The following is a 16790-nucleotide window of genomic DNA, read 5'->3' as shown; positions in this document are numbered from 1 at the left end:
AATATTTAACCCTCTTTTACATGGGAAATTATCCAACTCTTACAACAGTAACAACAGAAACATTTTGAACTAATGGTGCACCAGTTGTTCATTTATGTCGGGGCGAAAAACGTTATTTTCCGGTTTAAACATTTGAGCAGGAACAGACCATTACATGTAAATTTGTGATGCTCAAATGCTAATTTGAAAACATAGATGGATTTAGAGAAGGTGGTAAAATGTAAATAAGGGTCATGTAAGGTAAGCATAGATTCAGATCTGACAGAAAGAGACGATGAGACTGCAGAGCGAGACATAAAAGAGACAAAGAGAGCTGAGAAATCTTTATGATAATTCAGTTTTTCAAGGTGGGAGCCCTGCTGTATCAGTTTTTTATCTGGTTATAACAGTGTGTTACTGCCATCCAGTGGCCATGATAGAGAACTGCAGATAACGTTTTTTGTTTCCATTCTATTTCATAGCTCAAAATAACCAAATAACCTATTCTGCTATTCATTCATTCATCCAATCACTTACTCATTGATCTAATCATGTATCTGTTTGACACAGTTTGTTCTTTGTAAGCCTCTAAACAGTAGTAGTCTCGAGTGTTGAACTTTTAAAAAGCAAAATTGTGTAAATTGTTTCTACCACCAGAGTTGCAGCTGAGGGTCAGAAGCTCCTTAGTTGATCAAAGAGATAATTAATGTACATCTCTGTTAGGGTCGTCACAATACCAGAATTTAAAACTTATATAGGATACTAGTAAAAGTTTTTGAAACATAGAAACTCTTTGTTTGTCCTACCATTTCTCACACTAGACAGCAAGTAGAGTTAGATTCACATTGGGAACATTGGGGCCAAATGAAAAGGGGGCATTTTATCTGTTCCACTCACGTCTGGTGTAAAACCGATGTCATCAGAGCGACAATTTCATTTATTTTTTCGTCATTACTTGTAGAAACATATTAGATGTGATGATAAAAGCTAAGAGAATCTGTTAGATTCCTTGAAAGTGCAAAAAAGGTGGTTAAACTTTCCCCTTAAAAAGCTTAACAAACCCTGACTAATAACGGTTATTAAAATGTAGACACTAGAAAGCTCCTGGTTTCACCAACATCGTGTTTCCATGTTTTCTTGCTGCTCAGTCTCCACTCACTCCCGTGGCTCTCTCTTCATTCAGTCAAACTGTCTCTCATGACTTTTTTTCTCTCCTGGTTCAGCTGCAGCCCCAAGAGATAAGCCCGCCCCCCACCGCCAACCTGGACCGCTCCAATGACAAAGTGTACGAGAACGTGACGGGATTGGTCAAAGCTGTGATCGAGATGTCGAGCAAAATTCAACCGGCTCCTCCAGAGGAATATGTTCCCATGGTCAAGGTAACCCAGGCGCTATGACACATTCATCTCACTTATACACTCATCTCTGCTCCTCAGAGGTGCGCTGAATTGTCACTGTTTCTCTCTTGAGCTGCAAACTTTGACCTTAAAACTTAAAGAAGTTAAAAGTGTGCTGCTCTCTTAACACAGTTTTATGTTCTCTCCCCTTGACCAGTGTGGCACCCTGTTTTCATTAAATGACACCGTGCAGCTCCACAGAGGCATGAATAATGATGCTCTTACTTGCAGATGAATAATTGTATTCATTTGTTCCAGTACAGATCTGACCTTTAATCCTCACTAGATGTTTCCTGTAATTGGAGTCTGCTCATGAGACCCTTCGGCTTACACTCTTTGAAATGAGGACATTATGTTTTATTTTACCTCTCCACTCTGGTCTTCTCTATCTGTGCAGGAAATGTTTGGAGTCTGATTTAGATCTGGTGTTTGTTTTTTTAAATTATTTTTTGCATGCTTTTATAAACTCACATTTACACATGAATCCGTTGAGTTGACAAGCCGCCATTACTGCGGTTTACGCCATGAACAGTCTCCTTGTACGAGACTGGACACTTTACATCGATTCACTGGGCTAAGATATTATTCAGAAGTGAATCAAGAATATTATAATTACTACATTATTATTATTATTGATCAATTATAAGTAATTTTAGGCCTCTCTAAGTGACCTGTAGATTTTGTTGTTCACCGCCAGGTGATTAATAAAATGATCGTATACTGTATGAAGTTTCTCTTCTAGCTAGTTAGCATAATCAAGTAAGAGCTGCATGTAATCATTACAGACCAGTTGCATTAGCAAAAACAAAGAAAACGTGCTTAATGAATGTATTAAAAAAATTAGTTGCCAGTGTAACTAGTTTGTGATGATTAAATGCAGCTGTTAGTTGATTAAGCTAACTAGCTAGTAGAAAAACGTTGTATGACACAGTACTTCATCGCTTAAATGTGGCGGATGGAAACGTTTTTCTTTGTTTCTCCATGATGTAAACTGGCTGTTGTTGTTACGATGTTTAATTTGTAAAATCGAAATAATGTTAAGATGGCCAGATTAAGGCACCGTCACCAGTAACTGGAGGCAGCTGTCTAACATCTTTATTATCTACGATGCTGTCACAGTCAGCAGGCAGCTGCAGACACCAAGTTGCCACCGCAGTTATGGCGGCCACGCAAGATTGCAGAACACACAACTTGTTTGCTGGATTCGTCAATATACAGCATACATCATTTCATATTTCGTCTGTTTATGTGTGTCTCAGGATGTGGGTCTGGCATTGAGGACGTTATTGGCCACAGTGGATGAAACTTTACCACAGCTTCCAGCCAGTACACACCGAGAGGTAATACAGACACACACACTCACTAACCGCATACAAACACTCACACACTCAATCTGTGTGTGTTTTTATCATCTAACTTCTTATTAAATGTTGCTAAAGGATTCTAGTCACACTACTGATCAGCAGATGTGTGTCAGATGAAACACCTCTGGTCTCTTTCACAGATCGAGATGGCACAGAAGCTTCTGAACTCTGACTTGGCAGAGCTGATCGGGAAGATGAAGTTAGCCCAACAATATGTGATGACCAGGTAGGTTCAGATATCGATTATTAATTATTATGTTTTAGAATAGTTCGATTTCAAAGCTTTATGTTGGAAGATATGAAGTTTCTTTTATTAGTCAGAGGATGCAGTCACATTATTATTCCATGTGTGGACTAATAAATTATTTTCAAGACTGTCTAGTCAAATAAAAGCCACGGGGGGACGTCAAAGACAGACCAGATAAAACTCTATAAATGGCTTAAATATTGTACTGCTCATCAACTATATAATCGATGTGTGTGTTTTTGCTCGGTCCCAGCCTCCAGCAGGACTATAAGAAGCAGATGTTGACAGCGGCTCACGCTCTTGCAGTCGATGCCAAAAACCTGCTTGATGTCATCGACCAATCGCGGCTCAAGATGATGGCTCAGTCCCGCCCACACTAGCCCCGCGACAGCTGAGCCGACCAACAGGAGGCGGTCTGTTCTGCAGCATCATTACTGTTCCTGTTTGCAGTGGAGGACTAATAATAAAGACTCCTGGATGTCAATCATGATCTGTGAGAGTTGTTGGAGCTGACTGCGTGGGGGAAACAGTGGCTCTGACATTTTTACAGCAGTCTGTGAAGACTCATTAGATGTTGAATCCTGTGTCAAACTTTCCACCACTGTGACTTTCTTAATACGAGAACAGAGCAAAAACACTTCCTGAATCAGGGACTTGGCAGCTTCACTCTCTTTGGACTGGATTTTAATGATGAGAGGAGGAAACTATGATGAGCTCGGGTCAAAGGGTTTGACAGAAACACTATCTTGGGAGCGATTGGATGTGGTATCGTTAAATTCGGGTGGATTAGTGGAATACAACTCAAGCGAAGCCAACAGAACCTGATCGGACTGCGTTTGATCTGCAACATATCTGCATGAAACTTCCCCGTGAGAATGGACGTCAGCCAGCAGCCATGTCAGTACATTTGTTGTTGTGTGTTTTGACCCCCCTGGAAGTGAACCTTCTCCTCAGTTTGAATACCTCCATATCACCATGGATTCTTTTGAATTGGCAGATCAAGGCAGATATGTTACATGTGGATGCGTCTACAAAGTAAAAAGAAATCTCAGTGTGGTTTGGAGAGGCAGTCTCCTATCCTCCATCGCTCCTCCGATTCCTCTTTCTTTCATTCACTCCCGTCTTCCCTCCGTCTCACCAGGTGTTATTTATAGACTCAGAAATTGCAGAGGAGGAGACGGAGGGAGAGACGGGAAGAGCGTACTAAAACTTGAGGACAGTCTAGCGCCGGTCTACTGCCTGAAGAAAGAAAACACTATCCTCCTCTTTCCTCTCTATCTTCCTCACTTTACCTCTCACGATTTTCTTCTGTTCGTTCTCACTGTTGCTCTCCTTCCTCAAGTCTTCCTAGGCTCCTCTCTGAGCAGGTTTTAAAGACTCCAAATGTGAAGAAATCCGACTCTGTCTGGGTAAACACCGCAGACGGGAAAATCCCCACAAGCACTCAATTTAGTCTGCTCTTTTTGTCGGCTGGCTCCATGTTTTTTTGTGTTGTTTTCTGCAGTCTTCTTCCTCTGTGCTGATAATCAATCCCAGCATTGACTCTGATGAGCAACAATGAAAAAAAATGAAAAAAACAGAAGATGGATTTGGGATTAAATCTGAGCGTCTGGATACTTCCTGTTTGTCCAAGAAGAAGAGGAGGACATCATGTCTCAGACCGGTCACTGAGATGGACTCTTCTTCCTTTCTTCTCACCTACAATCCTCTGATCGTTCAGTTTTCCCCCAAATAGGACTAACAAGGACATAAGACTGACACCTTAAACTGTCCCCTCAGCCACTTCTGTCTCAAAGTGAATTTTACCGGGGAAAACAAACAAACCTCACAACTGGAACCTTTGTGCTTTGAATCCCAGTTCCTGTCAGGTGTAACTCTTTAGATATGTCCCTAAATACCAACAGGGACACAAACACACATGAGATGTGGAGCCACATGACTGGAATTTGTCTCGCAGACACAAAACACCAAACTGAAAATACAGCAGATCACACGTGTCTTTGTTAATACTGACCCTACATGGAGTATGACATACTGCTATATGAAATATACTGGTGGCTGTACTGGTATAGCATGATATACTGGTATGGAGAGAGCATATTTGCACAGCACCAAAAAAAAACAAACCTAACTTTTTTATCCTTATTTATCCCAGATTGGATTTCCATGTTCAGCCAGCATTGACACTATCAAACATCTGGGCTGTATAGGGATAAAAAAAATGTTTAAAAAAAACAATCTATTTTATCTCCTTGTTGTTGCGTAAATCTGCTCATGTGGGTATATTGTAAGCTATACTGGTGTGTATCACTGGTGAATTGTACAGAACTCGTACTAGTAAACACTGGTTTTTATTTTGTCTTCTGGGCTAAATCAGCCATCCTGTCAAATAGGAGGGGAAAAAAAACAATGAAATAAAATAATGACGAAATGGAACCGACCACATTGTTATTCATGATAAATGTTATTTTGAAGGTTTCTGTTTCTTTGTCTTCTGTATCTTTTATGTTTACAGTGGTGTGTGGAGGAAGGCTCCCTGCTACCGTCCATGCTTGTACCCGGAATAAAAAGTGGCTGCACGGTGGCGTTAGTTAGCACTGTCACCTCACAGCTAGAAGGTTCCCGGGAACGCACAAAGTGGGCGCAGTGGGCCCCTTTATCCCCGTTCCCTCCAGGTGCGCTGGCTTTCTCCCACAGTCCAAAGACATGCTCGTTAGGTTCATTGGTGATTCTAAAAGACAGTTCAGATCAATGATTCACTACGAGACTCCAATGCAACTGCCGAAAGAGTCTCTTGACGTCTGATCGTAACCGTTCTAAAATTGGGCCGTTCACATCAAAGCAACGCAACATGCAACGACTCACTGCTATGCACATACCCCACTACTTAATACTATAACGTTAGTTAATACTGTAAGTTAGTATTAGGCCTAGTTTACATGAATTAACTAGTTGGATTTCGTTAATCCTCATATAAAGAAATGGATGACAGTGACATGCTCGCAATGATAGCTGTGACATTAATTAACGACAAAGACAGAGAGTTAGGAAAGAGAAGAGACAAGGCAAATCTTTTGCAACTCCAGGCAACGGCTTCAGACGCTCTGCAACTAACCAGTTCACACCGCTGCAATTTTCTCTGCAACATTCTAAAACCAATTTGTCGTGTTGCGAATCATTGGTCTGAACTGGCCTTAAAACTGCCCGTAGGTGTGAGGTTGTCTGTCTCTATGTGTCAGTCCTGTAATTGACTGGTGGCCTGTCCTAGTGTAACCCTGCTTCTCGCCCAACGACAGCTGGGATAGGCTGCAGCCCCCCTGTGACCCTGAACAGCATACTGGGTATAGATAATGGATGGATAGCGCCAAATCATAATAAAATCTATCTCAACACTCTTTGCAAAAATAGCAGGTCTAGACCGTTTTCTTTGTTATACTATTTAGAGAAAGAGATCCAACATGAATCCACCATGAGCAGTACTTAGCAACATTTGGCAACAGAAGCAAGAAACCTCGAGCTGAACCAAACTCATGTTGAACAGCCATCTGCCTGGACCAGATGGGCTGAAAAGTGGGATAGAGGGAGAGGGATGAATGGTTATCCCTCTATATGTGTCAGCCCTGTGAGTGATTGACGACCTGCCCAATGACCACGCGGCTCTAAACATGAAAAATTGTAGTCGACCAAATTTGCCAGGCCAAATTCAGATCATAAAATACGAGTTAATAAATTCAGATTAAACAAACAGGATAACAAAGAAAAAGCAATCGATTCCGTCTCAAATCGAACCAGGATCCAGCCAATCAAGTTATGTATACATCTCAAATCAATCAGTCAACTGCAGTGTAAAAGAAAAGCATTAACTGGTCAGCTGGAGTTTGAATTAACTCTGGATGTTCTACTGTGTACAGCTGAGGTTGCAAAAGCGATCATGACGTTACAGAGCGTAACACTTCCATCCCCTCTCATCAGAGAAGCTACGTGATAATGCTGCATTCACCGGCCATTGTTGTGTGATGTCAGAAACCTGATTCTCGTGAAGTTGGGGGAAGATGAATCTGCCCGAGTTCACAAGTAGTAACTTGGAGGTCGTAAAAACTCGAGTTTCCAGTTGTCTGGAACGCAGCATAAGCTAGGTGATAAGCTAGGTGATCAGCTACGAGACAAGGTACGTGATCGGCTACGTGATCAGCTATGTGACAAGGTAAGTGATTAGCTACGTGACAAGGTACATAACAGGCTGAACCACTCCCACACTCACCTATACACTGTGATTGGCTCAGGGTACCACAACAGCGCCCCTCCTGAAAACGTCCCGTGCAAAGCAAAACAACAGAATAGATGCAGAGGGAAGGGTCTCACAAGGGTCTGCACACACACTCACCAACACACATGTATAGAGGCCCATGAATGATGATTTATGTTATATTATATTTGTAAAAGTCTACATTTGATTTTTCTAGGGAATCCTACTTATTATACCTTTAAAGTCTGTGAGGGTTCAGATCTTAGGCTTTTGGGTGGAGATTAGGATTGGGCCAAGCCCTGTGACAAGCTACTGACGAGGTAAGAAGGGTCCAAATGCAGTCCTCTTTCCTCAAGCACCTAGTGCCGTGAGCCAATGGGGTTTGAGCTTGGGCTCATGTGACCTCCATGCTCAAGCACTACCTCTGTGAGCCAATGGGGTTTGAGAATGAGTTTGTGAGTTTGGTTGTAACTAGTGTTGGGATCTTATGGCTCCTTTTCTTGGGTCAGACAAACGTGCCTGCACTATTTTCTCCCATGTCAACACATGCATATTTAAAAGTGTGAACTTTTAAAATTTAAAGTAAAAAAGCAGAATTATGTAGGAACAATCAATCAACGTCATTGATTTGTCAATCATTTATGATACAACTCTGTATGACTACAGAGATGTCAACAAAAAAACAAAAAACTTGGCGGAGTGTTATAAGGTTGCTCACCGTCGATGCTATGTTGTGGTGACATGATTCTGCTGCACATAACCTAGTACCTAGTGGAGTTGCAGTTGAAAAAAGCTGCCTGTGGTAATTTGGCATAAAGGGGAATGGATTTGGGCAGGCAGTGAAACTATAAAAACAACGGCTCTCACCTGTGACTCTGTTGCTGTCTTTCGCAACAAGGAGCCGTTTAAAAGAATCATATCGTTCCTGAACGTCCCAACACCAACATCTTGGGTCTTGCAAATGAACTCCTGAGGAAGGTATATGTGAGCAGTTCACATACGAGCAGCTTATTGCGAAACAAACAATGCAAAACTGTTACGCCCTACCCTAAGGCGGCCCTATGGGGCTAACAACTATCCACATTTGACCCAACAAACTCACAGGAAACAACTTTTTAAAAAGTCAAAACCAAGGGATTTTTTTTGAAGACAATACTAACAACTGAATCATTAACTGAAGTCTAACAAAAGCAACTAGAACACAACACAGAATCCCAGTCTGACAGCAGAACCACAGCAGTCCCCACTCCAGAAGCCTCTCCCCTTCAGATACCATGCCTGGGGTTTTTAAGCATCCAAGACCAGGTGAACCTCATTGTGCAATCAGCAGGGAAGAGCTGGGAAGACAACAGAAAGACAAAAGGGACAAACAGTGCAGGGAACACATACAGCCGTAACAAAAACAAACACTTTCGTACCTAATGGGAGTTTTAACTGCTCTCCCAGCCACAGTCCTTCTTGGTGTGCTCATTGGGCTGTTGGGAACAGTAAACAGTAAGGGGAAATGCCAGTTATGTGGTAATGCCTTATTTCATAGTCCCACCTGTGCTTATTTAATGTTTGTTAACTCCAGCACTGATGGATCGCCTGTATCTGAGCCTCAGAAGTCATGGGTGTCCTCGTTCAAACACAGAGTATGCTTTTATATTTGACTTTATCTCACAAAAAAGCTCAAATATGAGACCAAAAGTGTTCACTGGCTTCAAAGATTGTTGCATGAGGAACAGCACCATCTTGTGGCCACTTTGTGTTACTATAAAATCCTTCACACAATTATCTGGTCCTGTCTGTGTCAGAGGTCAGCCCCAGCAAGCTACTAAACTAACTGAGAGTTGGCAGCAAATATTTGCAGTAGTTATCAAAGTTGAAAATTTCCAAGGATTTCTACAGTAAAAGCAACCTTCATCGACTTTTCTCCTCCGGACATCGACTCAACATCGACAAGGAGCAATACTGTTTCCACATAGCAGGCGTAAGATTTGCTCTTTAAGAAACAACTTGTTTTAATGTCGAGACGTAAAAGATGCATTGACTGGATGAAAAGTTTGTTAAATTACATTTTTAAAGGGTGAATTAATCTAATTTGACGAAAAATTAATTTTATAAATGACTGAACAGTAACACCAGGATATTACGAATATAATTTTCATTTTTAACTAGTACAAAAAGAAAAACGCAAAAATATGAATGAAACTTGTTTCAGTCCAGTCCCGCATATAATTGCTACTTTTAAGGCATTTAAACGATTAATTCATCAAATTTGCCAGACGTTTTCCAAAACGCAATTTAACTTTTAGTCTGCATGTTTGGGACCCCGGTATAATATTTCTAACCTAAAAGGAAATATATAATTTTTTTTTCATTTAAATAGCCTAACATTTTTATTAAGTTTTGTCACACAAATAAATCACTAAGGCCTACTTCATTAGCCTATATTACAATACATGTTGAACATTGAGGCTAATCTACAGTAAAATAAATAAATAAATAAAATAGACTTTATGATGATCCAGATGTTGGCATGTGCCTCTGATATACACTTTGAACAAACCTAAGGCTATTTGTTGTGGAGATGTTAATAATTATAATGATAATGATATTTATTTATTTATTTTTCATTTCCAACAAATTTTCAGAAAAATAGACAATTTTGACTTAAATCTGTATGCTGTGGGTTTTTAAAAAATCTTTCTAAATATTTATTTTGTCATTTGTTTTAACTGAAGTTAAGACAGTATATGTTAAGTTAAGTTTAAGTTGGCTCAGTTGGTGGCAGTGGCGTGCACAGACTTTTTGAAGGGCAGGGGCGAAAAGAAAAAAAAGGGCATTCTCGCCACTGGGGCACTAAGTTGAGCGTGTTTTCGAGGGCACTTTAGATATGTTTATATGTTATACAAATGGCACATTATATAGCCTTAAATGGGACTAACTAGACAGACTACTCAAGTTAGTTTGTAGTTAGGATCAGCATCCACGAGAACTGTGTAGATTCAACGTTGGACTGTGAAGAACACACCGAAATAAATAAATAAATCCCTAGGGGGTCTGAGGGTCTTCCCCCAGAACATTTTCAATTAAGTAGATGCCATTTCCTGTATTCTAGTGCATTTTAAAACCCTATTAGCACCAGATAATCCAAACTGGTTCTGTGAGATAAAGTTCTGGCTCAATATAAATCAAAAAAGGGCCCAACATAAAAGTCATTGCAAAAGTAATGTTTCATAGTATTTCTTGGTCCTAATAGTCTTCTGGAGTTTAGTGTGTTTTGCCAACCGGGAGGGCACTTAAGCACGCCTTTTTGCCACCCAAGTGGGCACTTAAATGTGTTTTAACCAGCCAAGAGGGCAGTTTAGTGTTTTTTCCACACAAGAGGGCAGTTAGGGGTGTCCAGGAGGACACTTTAGCGTGCGTTTTTGCCACCCAAGAGGGCAGTTGTATTTTGCCAACCAGGAGGCGCCCCATGTCAAGAGGCTGCAGTCCTTGACGCACTGAGCGCAGGCTCGACTCCAGGTCTGCCGAAACCATTTGGTGCATGTCTCCCCCCACTCTCTACTCCCCACGCTTCCTGTCTGTCTTCAGCTTCCCTATATAATAAAGGCAAAATGCCAAACAAAAAAAGTTACCCGGTTACCTGTAAGCTAGCATGCTAACCACCGGATAGCTTGCCCTACCTGGATTGAGGCACCTACCTGTCCAACAGAAAGAAGGGTAATGGGTAATTGTTTTTGTGCAGTCATATATTTATACAGAATTTTTAATAGTTTTTATATGATCTGTCACTGTTAAATAATATATTGATTAAATGAAAACATGGATATTTGTTAGATGGGATTCTTTTAACAGAGACATGGCTTGGCACAGAGGCACCAGTTGTTGTCACCGAGGCTTGCCCACCAAATTTTAACTTTTTATTTTCTATCAGGGGAGGTAAGAGAGGAGGGGGAACTGCATCCATTTTTAAAAACACATTAACATCAAAGGAAGTTTCTTTTAACAGTTACTCGTCATTTGAGTATCACGCCTTTGTTTTTAGCAGTCCTCCTATTCTCTGCATCACTGTTTACAGACCACCCCATCACTCCACTTCTTTTATCAGTGAATTTTCAGAGCTTTTATCGATCATTCACACCACCTACAATAGGATTTTAATAACTGGCGATTTTAACTTACACGTTGACAACATCTCGGACCCACTGTCCAGAGAATTTTTAAACCTTTTAAATTGTATGGATTTTAACCAGCACGTGACACAGCCGACTCACAACAGAGGACACACCCTGGACCTGGTCATAACCTATGGCCTCTCCACTGGTGTGTCCTCTGTTGTTGACCTGGCTGTGTCCGACCACTACTGTGTGTATTTTAACATCGCCAGTTTTAACCACCAGGAGGCCCCGGTGAGAACAGTGAGGAAACACTACATAACTTCTGAGGTGGCTGCAAATTTTATCGAGATTTTACAGAGCACTCCTGCTGAAATCTTACCTGCACCCTGTGATTTTATTGCTGACAATTTTAACAGGAAATTGAAATTAGCTTTGGACTCTGTGGCTCCACTTTTAACAAAAACAATAAAAACAAAACCTTTACCCCTGTGGAGAAATGAGGAAATTAAAAAATCGAAAAGACAATGCAGGAGTGCGGAGAGGAGGTGGAGAAAAAATAAACTAACAGTCCATTATCAGATATTTCGTGAACATCTCAAATCGTACAATAAAACAGTCAAACAGGCAAGAATATCCCATTTCTCAAAACTCATCACAGACAACAAAAATAACCCCAAATTTCTTTTCTCCACCTTCGATCTTTTAACCAACACCAATTTAAAAAAATCCTCAGAGTCACCAACAGACGCCCTCTGCGAGGACTTTGCAGACGCTTGTGGCACAGCCTGCCGGAGACCATCAGGACCGCAGAGACTGTTGATATTTTTAAAAAGAAGCTCAAGACTCACTTTTTCAACTCGGCTTTTAACTGATTTATCCTGTTCTTTTAACTATTTTATTCTATTTTTAATATCTAATAATTTTAATGATTTATTCTTAATTCTTTTTGCACTTTATTGCTTTTATCTTATTTTTTCTATTTTTATCATTTTATTTCTTACATTTATCTCAACCTATCTTATTGTCTTTTAGCCTTTTACTTTTTAGCTCCAGTGTTTCTTCATGGGAGCCCTCCACACTGGGAGTTGTGTCTGGTCTGCCCGCGGGGACGTCGTCCTGGAGATCCCTCAGGCCCGGAGGACCGTGTGGCTCTGCACCTTGTGCGGAGTCTATCCTGGTCTTTCCGGGTAGGGGTGGTCTCTGTGGGTGGCACTCCCTGCGGGCGTAGACTGTGACCCCTCCCGATGCGGATGGCTCCCATAGGTGGCGTTTTCCTCATCTGTTCCTCAGTGTCCTGCCATGCCTTTCTACCATGTTTTATCCTGAGTGCGTGCGTGTGTGTGGGTGGGTGTATGTGTGTGAGTGTGTATGTACATACGTGTACATGCGTGTCTGTCTGTATCTGTGTGTGATGAAGTGTATGTGTGCCTCTGCGGGTGTGTCGGGAGGGGCAAGTTTCCAGTATTTGTTTTATTGTGATATGTTTTTAATTCTGGTGATATGATTTTAATTTTTCTGTGAAGCACTTTGTGTTGCATTCTTTTTGCATGAAAAGTGCTTTATAAATAAAGTTTGATTTGATTTATTGTACATCAATAATTTCAATATCTTCATATATTTCTAACTAATTTAATAATTTATTTAAATTATATTTTCAAAATATAGTCTACATAAATGTTTACAAAATCATTTCTTATGAAGTGAGATCTGAAGTACCTGAGGAGAGAGTTCTCTGGGTGCGTGAGTAGAGAGGTCTGAGCGATTGCAATTGGACCCTCTTGAATGGAGTTGCGTTCAGTCATCCTGATTTGTCGTCTTACTGTGTCATTATACCTGTCGTCCGAATATGTCATCTTAGTGAGTCATTATAACTGTCATCCTAATGTGTCGTCTCGGTGCGTCATTATACCTGTCATCCTGATGTGTCATCCTGATGTGTCGTCTTACTGCGTCATTATACCTGTCGTCCTGATGTGTCATTATACCTGTCATCCTGATGTGTCGTCTTACTGCGTCATTATACCTGTCGTCCTGATGTGTCGTCTTACTGCGTCATTATACCTGTCGTCCTGATGTGTCCTCTCACTGCGTCATTACACCTGTCAGCCTGATGTGTCATTATACCTGTCGTCCTGATGTGTCCTCTCACTGCGTCATTACACCTGTCATCCTGATGCGTCATTATACCTGTTGTCCTGATGTGTCCTCTTACTGCGTCATTCTACCTGTCATTCTGAAGTGTTGTCTTACTGCGTCATTATACCTGTCGTCCTGGCTGTCATCTTACTGCGTCATTGTACCTGTTGTCCTGTTGTGTCATCTCACTACGTCATTATATCTGTCGTCCTGATGCGTCGTCTTACTGCATAATTACACCTGTGGTCCTGATTTGTCATCTGAGTGTGTCATTATACCTTTTGTCCTGATGTGTCGTCTTACTGTGTCATTATACCTGTCGTCCTGATGCGTCGTCTTACTTCGTCATTATACCTGTCATCCTGATATGTCATCTGAGTGTGTCATTATACCTTTTGTCCTGATGTGTCGTCTTACTGCGTCATTATACCTGTCATCCTGATGTGTCGTCTTACTGCTTCATTATACCTGTTGTCCTGATATGTCGCCTTACTGCGTCATTATGCCTGTCGTCTTGTTGTGTCATCTCACTGCGTCATTATACCTGTTGCCTTGTTGTGTCATCTCACTGTGTCATTAAACATGTTGTCCTGATGTGTCATCCTACTGCGTCATTATACCTGTTGTCCTGATATGTCGCCTTACTGCGTCATTATGCCTGTCGTCTTGTTGTGTCATCTCACTGCGTCATTATACCTGTTGTCTTGTTGTGTCATCTCAATGTGTCATTATACATGTTGTCCTGATGTGTCATCCTACTGCGTCATTATACGTGTCGTCCCGACTTGTCATCTGACTGCGTCATTATACCTGTTGTCCTGATGTGTCATCTGACTGCGTCATCATACGTGTTGTCCTGATGTGTCATTCTACTGCGTCTTTATACCTGTTGTCCTGATGTGTCATTATACCTGTAGTCCTGGCTGTCAAATTACTGCATCATTATACCTGTTGTCCTGATGTGTCAACTTCCTGCGTCATTATACCTGTTGTCCTGATGTGTCATCCTATTGCGTCATTATACCTGTCTTCCTGGCTGTCTTCATACTGCGTCATTATACCTGTTGTCCTGATGTGTCATCTGACTGCCTCATTATATGTGTCGTCCTGGCTGTCATCTTACTGGGTCATTATACCTGTTGTCCTGATATGTCATCGTACTGCGTCATTATACCTGTCGTCCTGGCTGTCATCTCACTGCGTCATTATACGTGTCGTCCTGGCTGTCATCTTACTGCGTCATTATACCTGTTGTCCTGATATGTCATCCTACTGCGTCATTATACGTGTCGTCCCGACTCGTCATCTGATTGCGTCATTATACCTGTTGTCCTGATGTGTCATCTGACTGCGTCATTAAACCTGTCGTCCCGACTTGTCATCTGATTGCGTCATTATATCTGTTGTCCTGATGTGTCATCTGACTGCGTCATTATACGTGTCGTCCCGACTTGTCATTTTACTGCGTCATTATACCTGTCGTCCTGGCTGTAGCCTTACTGCGTCATTATACCTGTCGTCCTGGCTGTCATCTTACTGCGTCATTATACCTGTTGTCCTGATGTGTCAACTTACTGCGTCATTATACCTGTTGTCCTGTTGTGTCATCTCACTGCGTCATTATACCTGTTGTCCTGATGTGTCATCTGACTGCGTCATTATACGTGTCGTCCAGGCTGTCATCTTACTGGGTCATTATACCTGTTGTCCTGATGTGTCATCTTACTGCGTCATTATACCTGTCATCCTGGCTGTCATCCTACTGCGTCATTATACCTGTCGTCCTGGCTGTCATCTTACTGTGTCATTATTCCTGTTGTCTTGTTGTGTCATCTGACTGCGTCATTATATGTTTCCTCCTGTCTGTCATCTTACTGCGTCATTATACCTGTTGTCCTGATGTGTCATCTGACTGCGTCATCATACGTGTCGTCCTGGATGTCATCTCGCTGTGTCATTATACGTGTCATCCCGATTTGTCATCTGACTGCGTCATTATACCTGTTGTCCTGATGTGCCATCCTACTGCGTCATTATACCTGTGGTCCTGATATGTCATCCTACTGCGTCATTATACGTGTCGTCCCGATTTGTCATCTTACTGCTTCATTATACCTGTCGTCCTGGATGTGGCCTTACTGCGTCATTATACCTGTCGTCCTGGCTGTCATCTTACTGCGTCATTATACCTGTTGTCCTGATATGTCGCCTTATTGCGTCATTATACCTGGTGTCCTGATGTGTCAACTTACTGCGTCATTATACCTGGTGTCCTGATGTGTCAACTTACTGCGTCATTATACCTGTTGTCCTGATGTGTCATCCTACTGCGTCATTATACGTGTTGTCCAGGCTGTCATCTTTCTGCGTCATTATACCTGTTGTCCTGATGTGTCATCCTACTGCGTCATTATACGTGTTGTCCTGACTCGTCATCTTTCTGCGTCATTATACCTGTTGTCCTGATGTGTCATCTGACTGCGTCATTATACGTGTTGTCCTGGCTGTCATCTTACTGCATCATTATGCCTGTTGTCCTGATGTGTCATCCTACTGCGTCATTATACCTGTTGTCCTGGCTGTCATCTTACTGCGTCATTATACCTGTTATCTTGTTGTGTCATCTCACTGTGTCATTATACCTGTTGTCCTGATATGTCATCCTACTGCGTCATTATACGTGTCGTCCCGACTTGTCATCTGACTGCGTCATTATACCTGTTGTCCTGATGTGTCATCTGACTGCGTCATTATACGTGTCGTCCCGACTTGTCGTTTTACTGTGTCATTATACCTGTTGTCCTGATGTGTCATCTGACTGCGTCATTATATGTGTCGTCCTGCCTGTCATCGTACTGCGTCATTATACCTGTTGTCCTGATGTGTCATCTGACTGCGTCATCATACGTGTCGTCCTGGATGTCATCTCACTGTGTCATTATACGTGTCATCCCGATTTGTCATCTGACTGCGTCATTATACCTGTTGTCCTGATGTGTCATCCTACTGCGTCATTATACCTTTTGTCCTGATATGTCATCCTACTGCGTCATTATACGTGTCGTCCCGACTTGTCATCTTACTGCTTCATTATACCTGTCATCCTGGCTGTGGCCTTACTGCGTCATTATACGTGTTGTCCTGGCTGTCATCTTTCTGCGTCATTATACCTGTTGTCCTGATGTGTCAGCCTACTGCGTCATTAAACGTGTTGTCCTGACTCGTCATCTCACTGCGTTATTATACCTGTTGTCCTGATGTGTCATCTGACTGCGTCATTATAAGTGTTGTCCTGGCTGTCATCTTACTGCGTCA

General features: G+C 41.7%; 1 protein-coding gene across 1 annotated transcript in view; it reads left to right on the top strand.

Moving 5' to 3' along the window:
- Nucleotides 1–5422, top strand: part of LOC138583691 (focal adhesion kinase 1-like) — a 64231-nt gene extending 58809 nt beyond the window's left edge. Inside the window, exons 32-35 of the mRNA XM_069655647.1 lie at nucleotides 1203–1358; nucleotides 2636–2716; nucleotides 2881–2966; nucleotides 3241–5422. Coding sequence (XP_069511748.1) covers nucleotides 1203–1358; nucleotides 2636–2716; nucleotides 2881–2966; nucleotides 3241–3367 — 450 coding nt within the window. The 3' untranslated portion in view covers nucleotides 3368–5422. The remainder of the gene's footprint in view (nucleotides 1–1202; nucleotides 1359–2635; nucleotides 2717–2880; nucleotides 2967–3240) is intronic.
- Nucleotides 5423–16790: the final 11368 nt, after the last annotated feature.

The sequence above is a fragment of the Semicossyphus pulcher genome, unplaced genomic scaffold, assembly GCF_022749685.1.
Source record: "Semicossyphus pulcher isolate SPU_LCO1_2020_fin unplaced genomic scaffold, fSemPul1.0.p SCAF_9, whole genome shotgun sequence".
Taxonomy (NCBI): domain Eukaryota; kingdom Metazoa; phylum Chordata; class Actinopteri; order Labriformes; family Labridae; genus Semicossyphus; species Semicossyphus pulcher.
The sequence above is the reverse complement of the archived record's forward strand: the minus strand, read 5'-3'. Positions and strand labels throughout refer to the sequence as shown.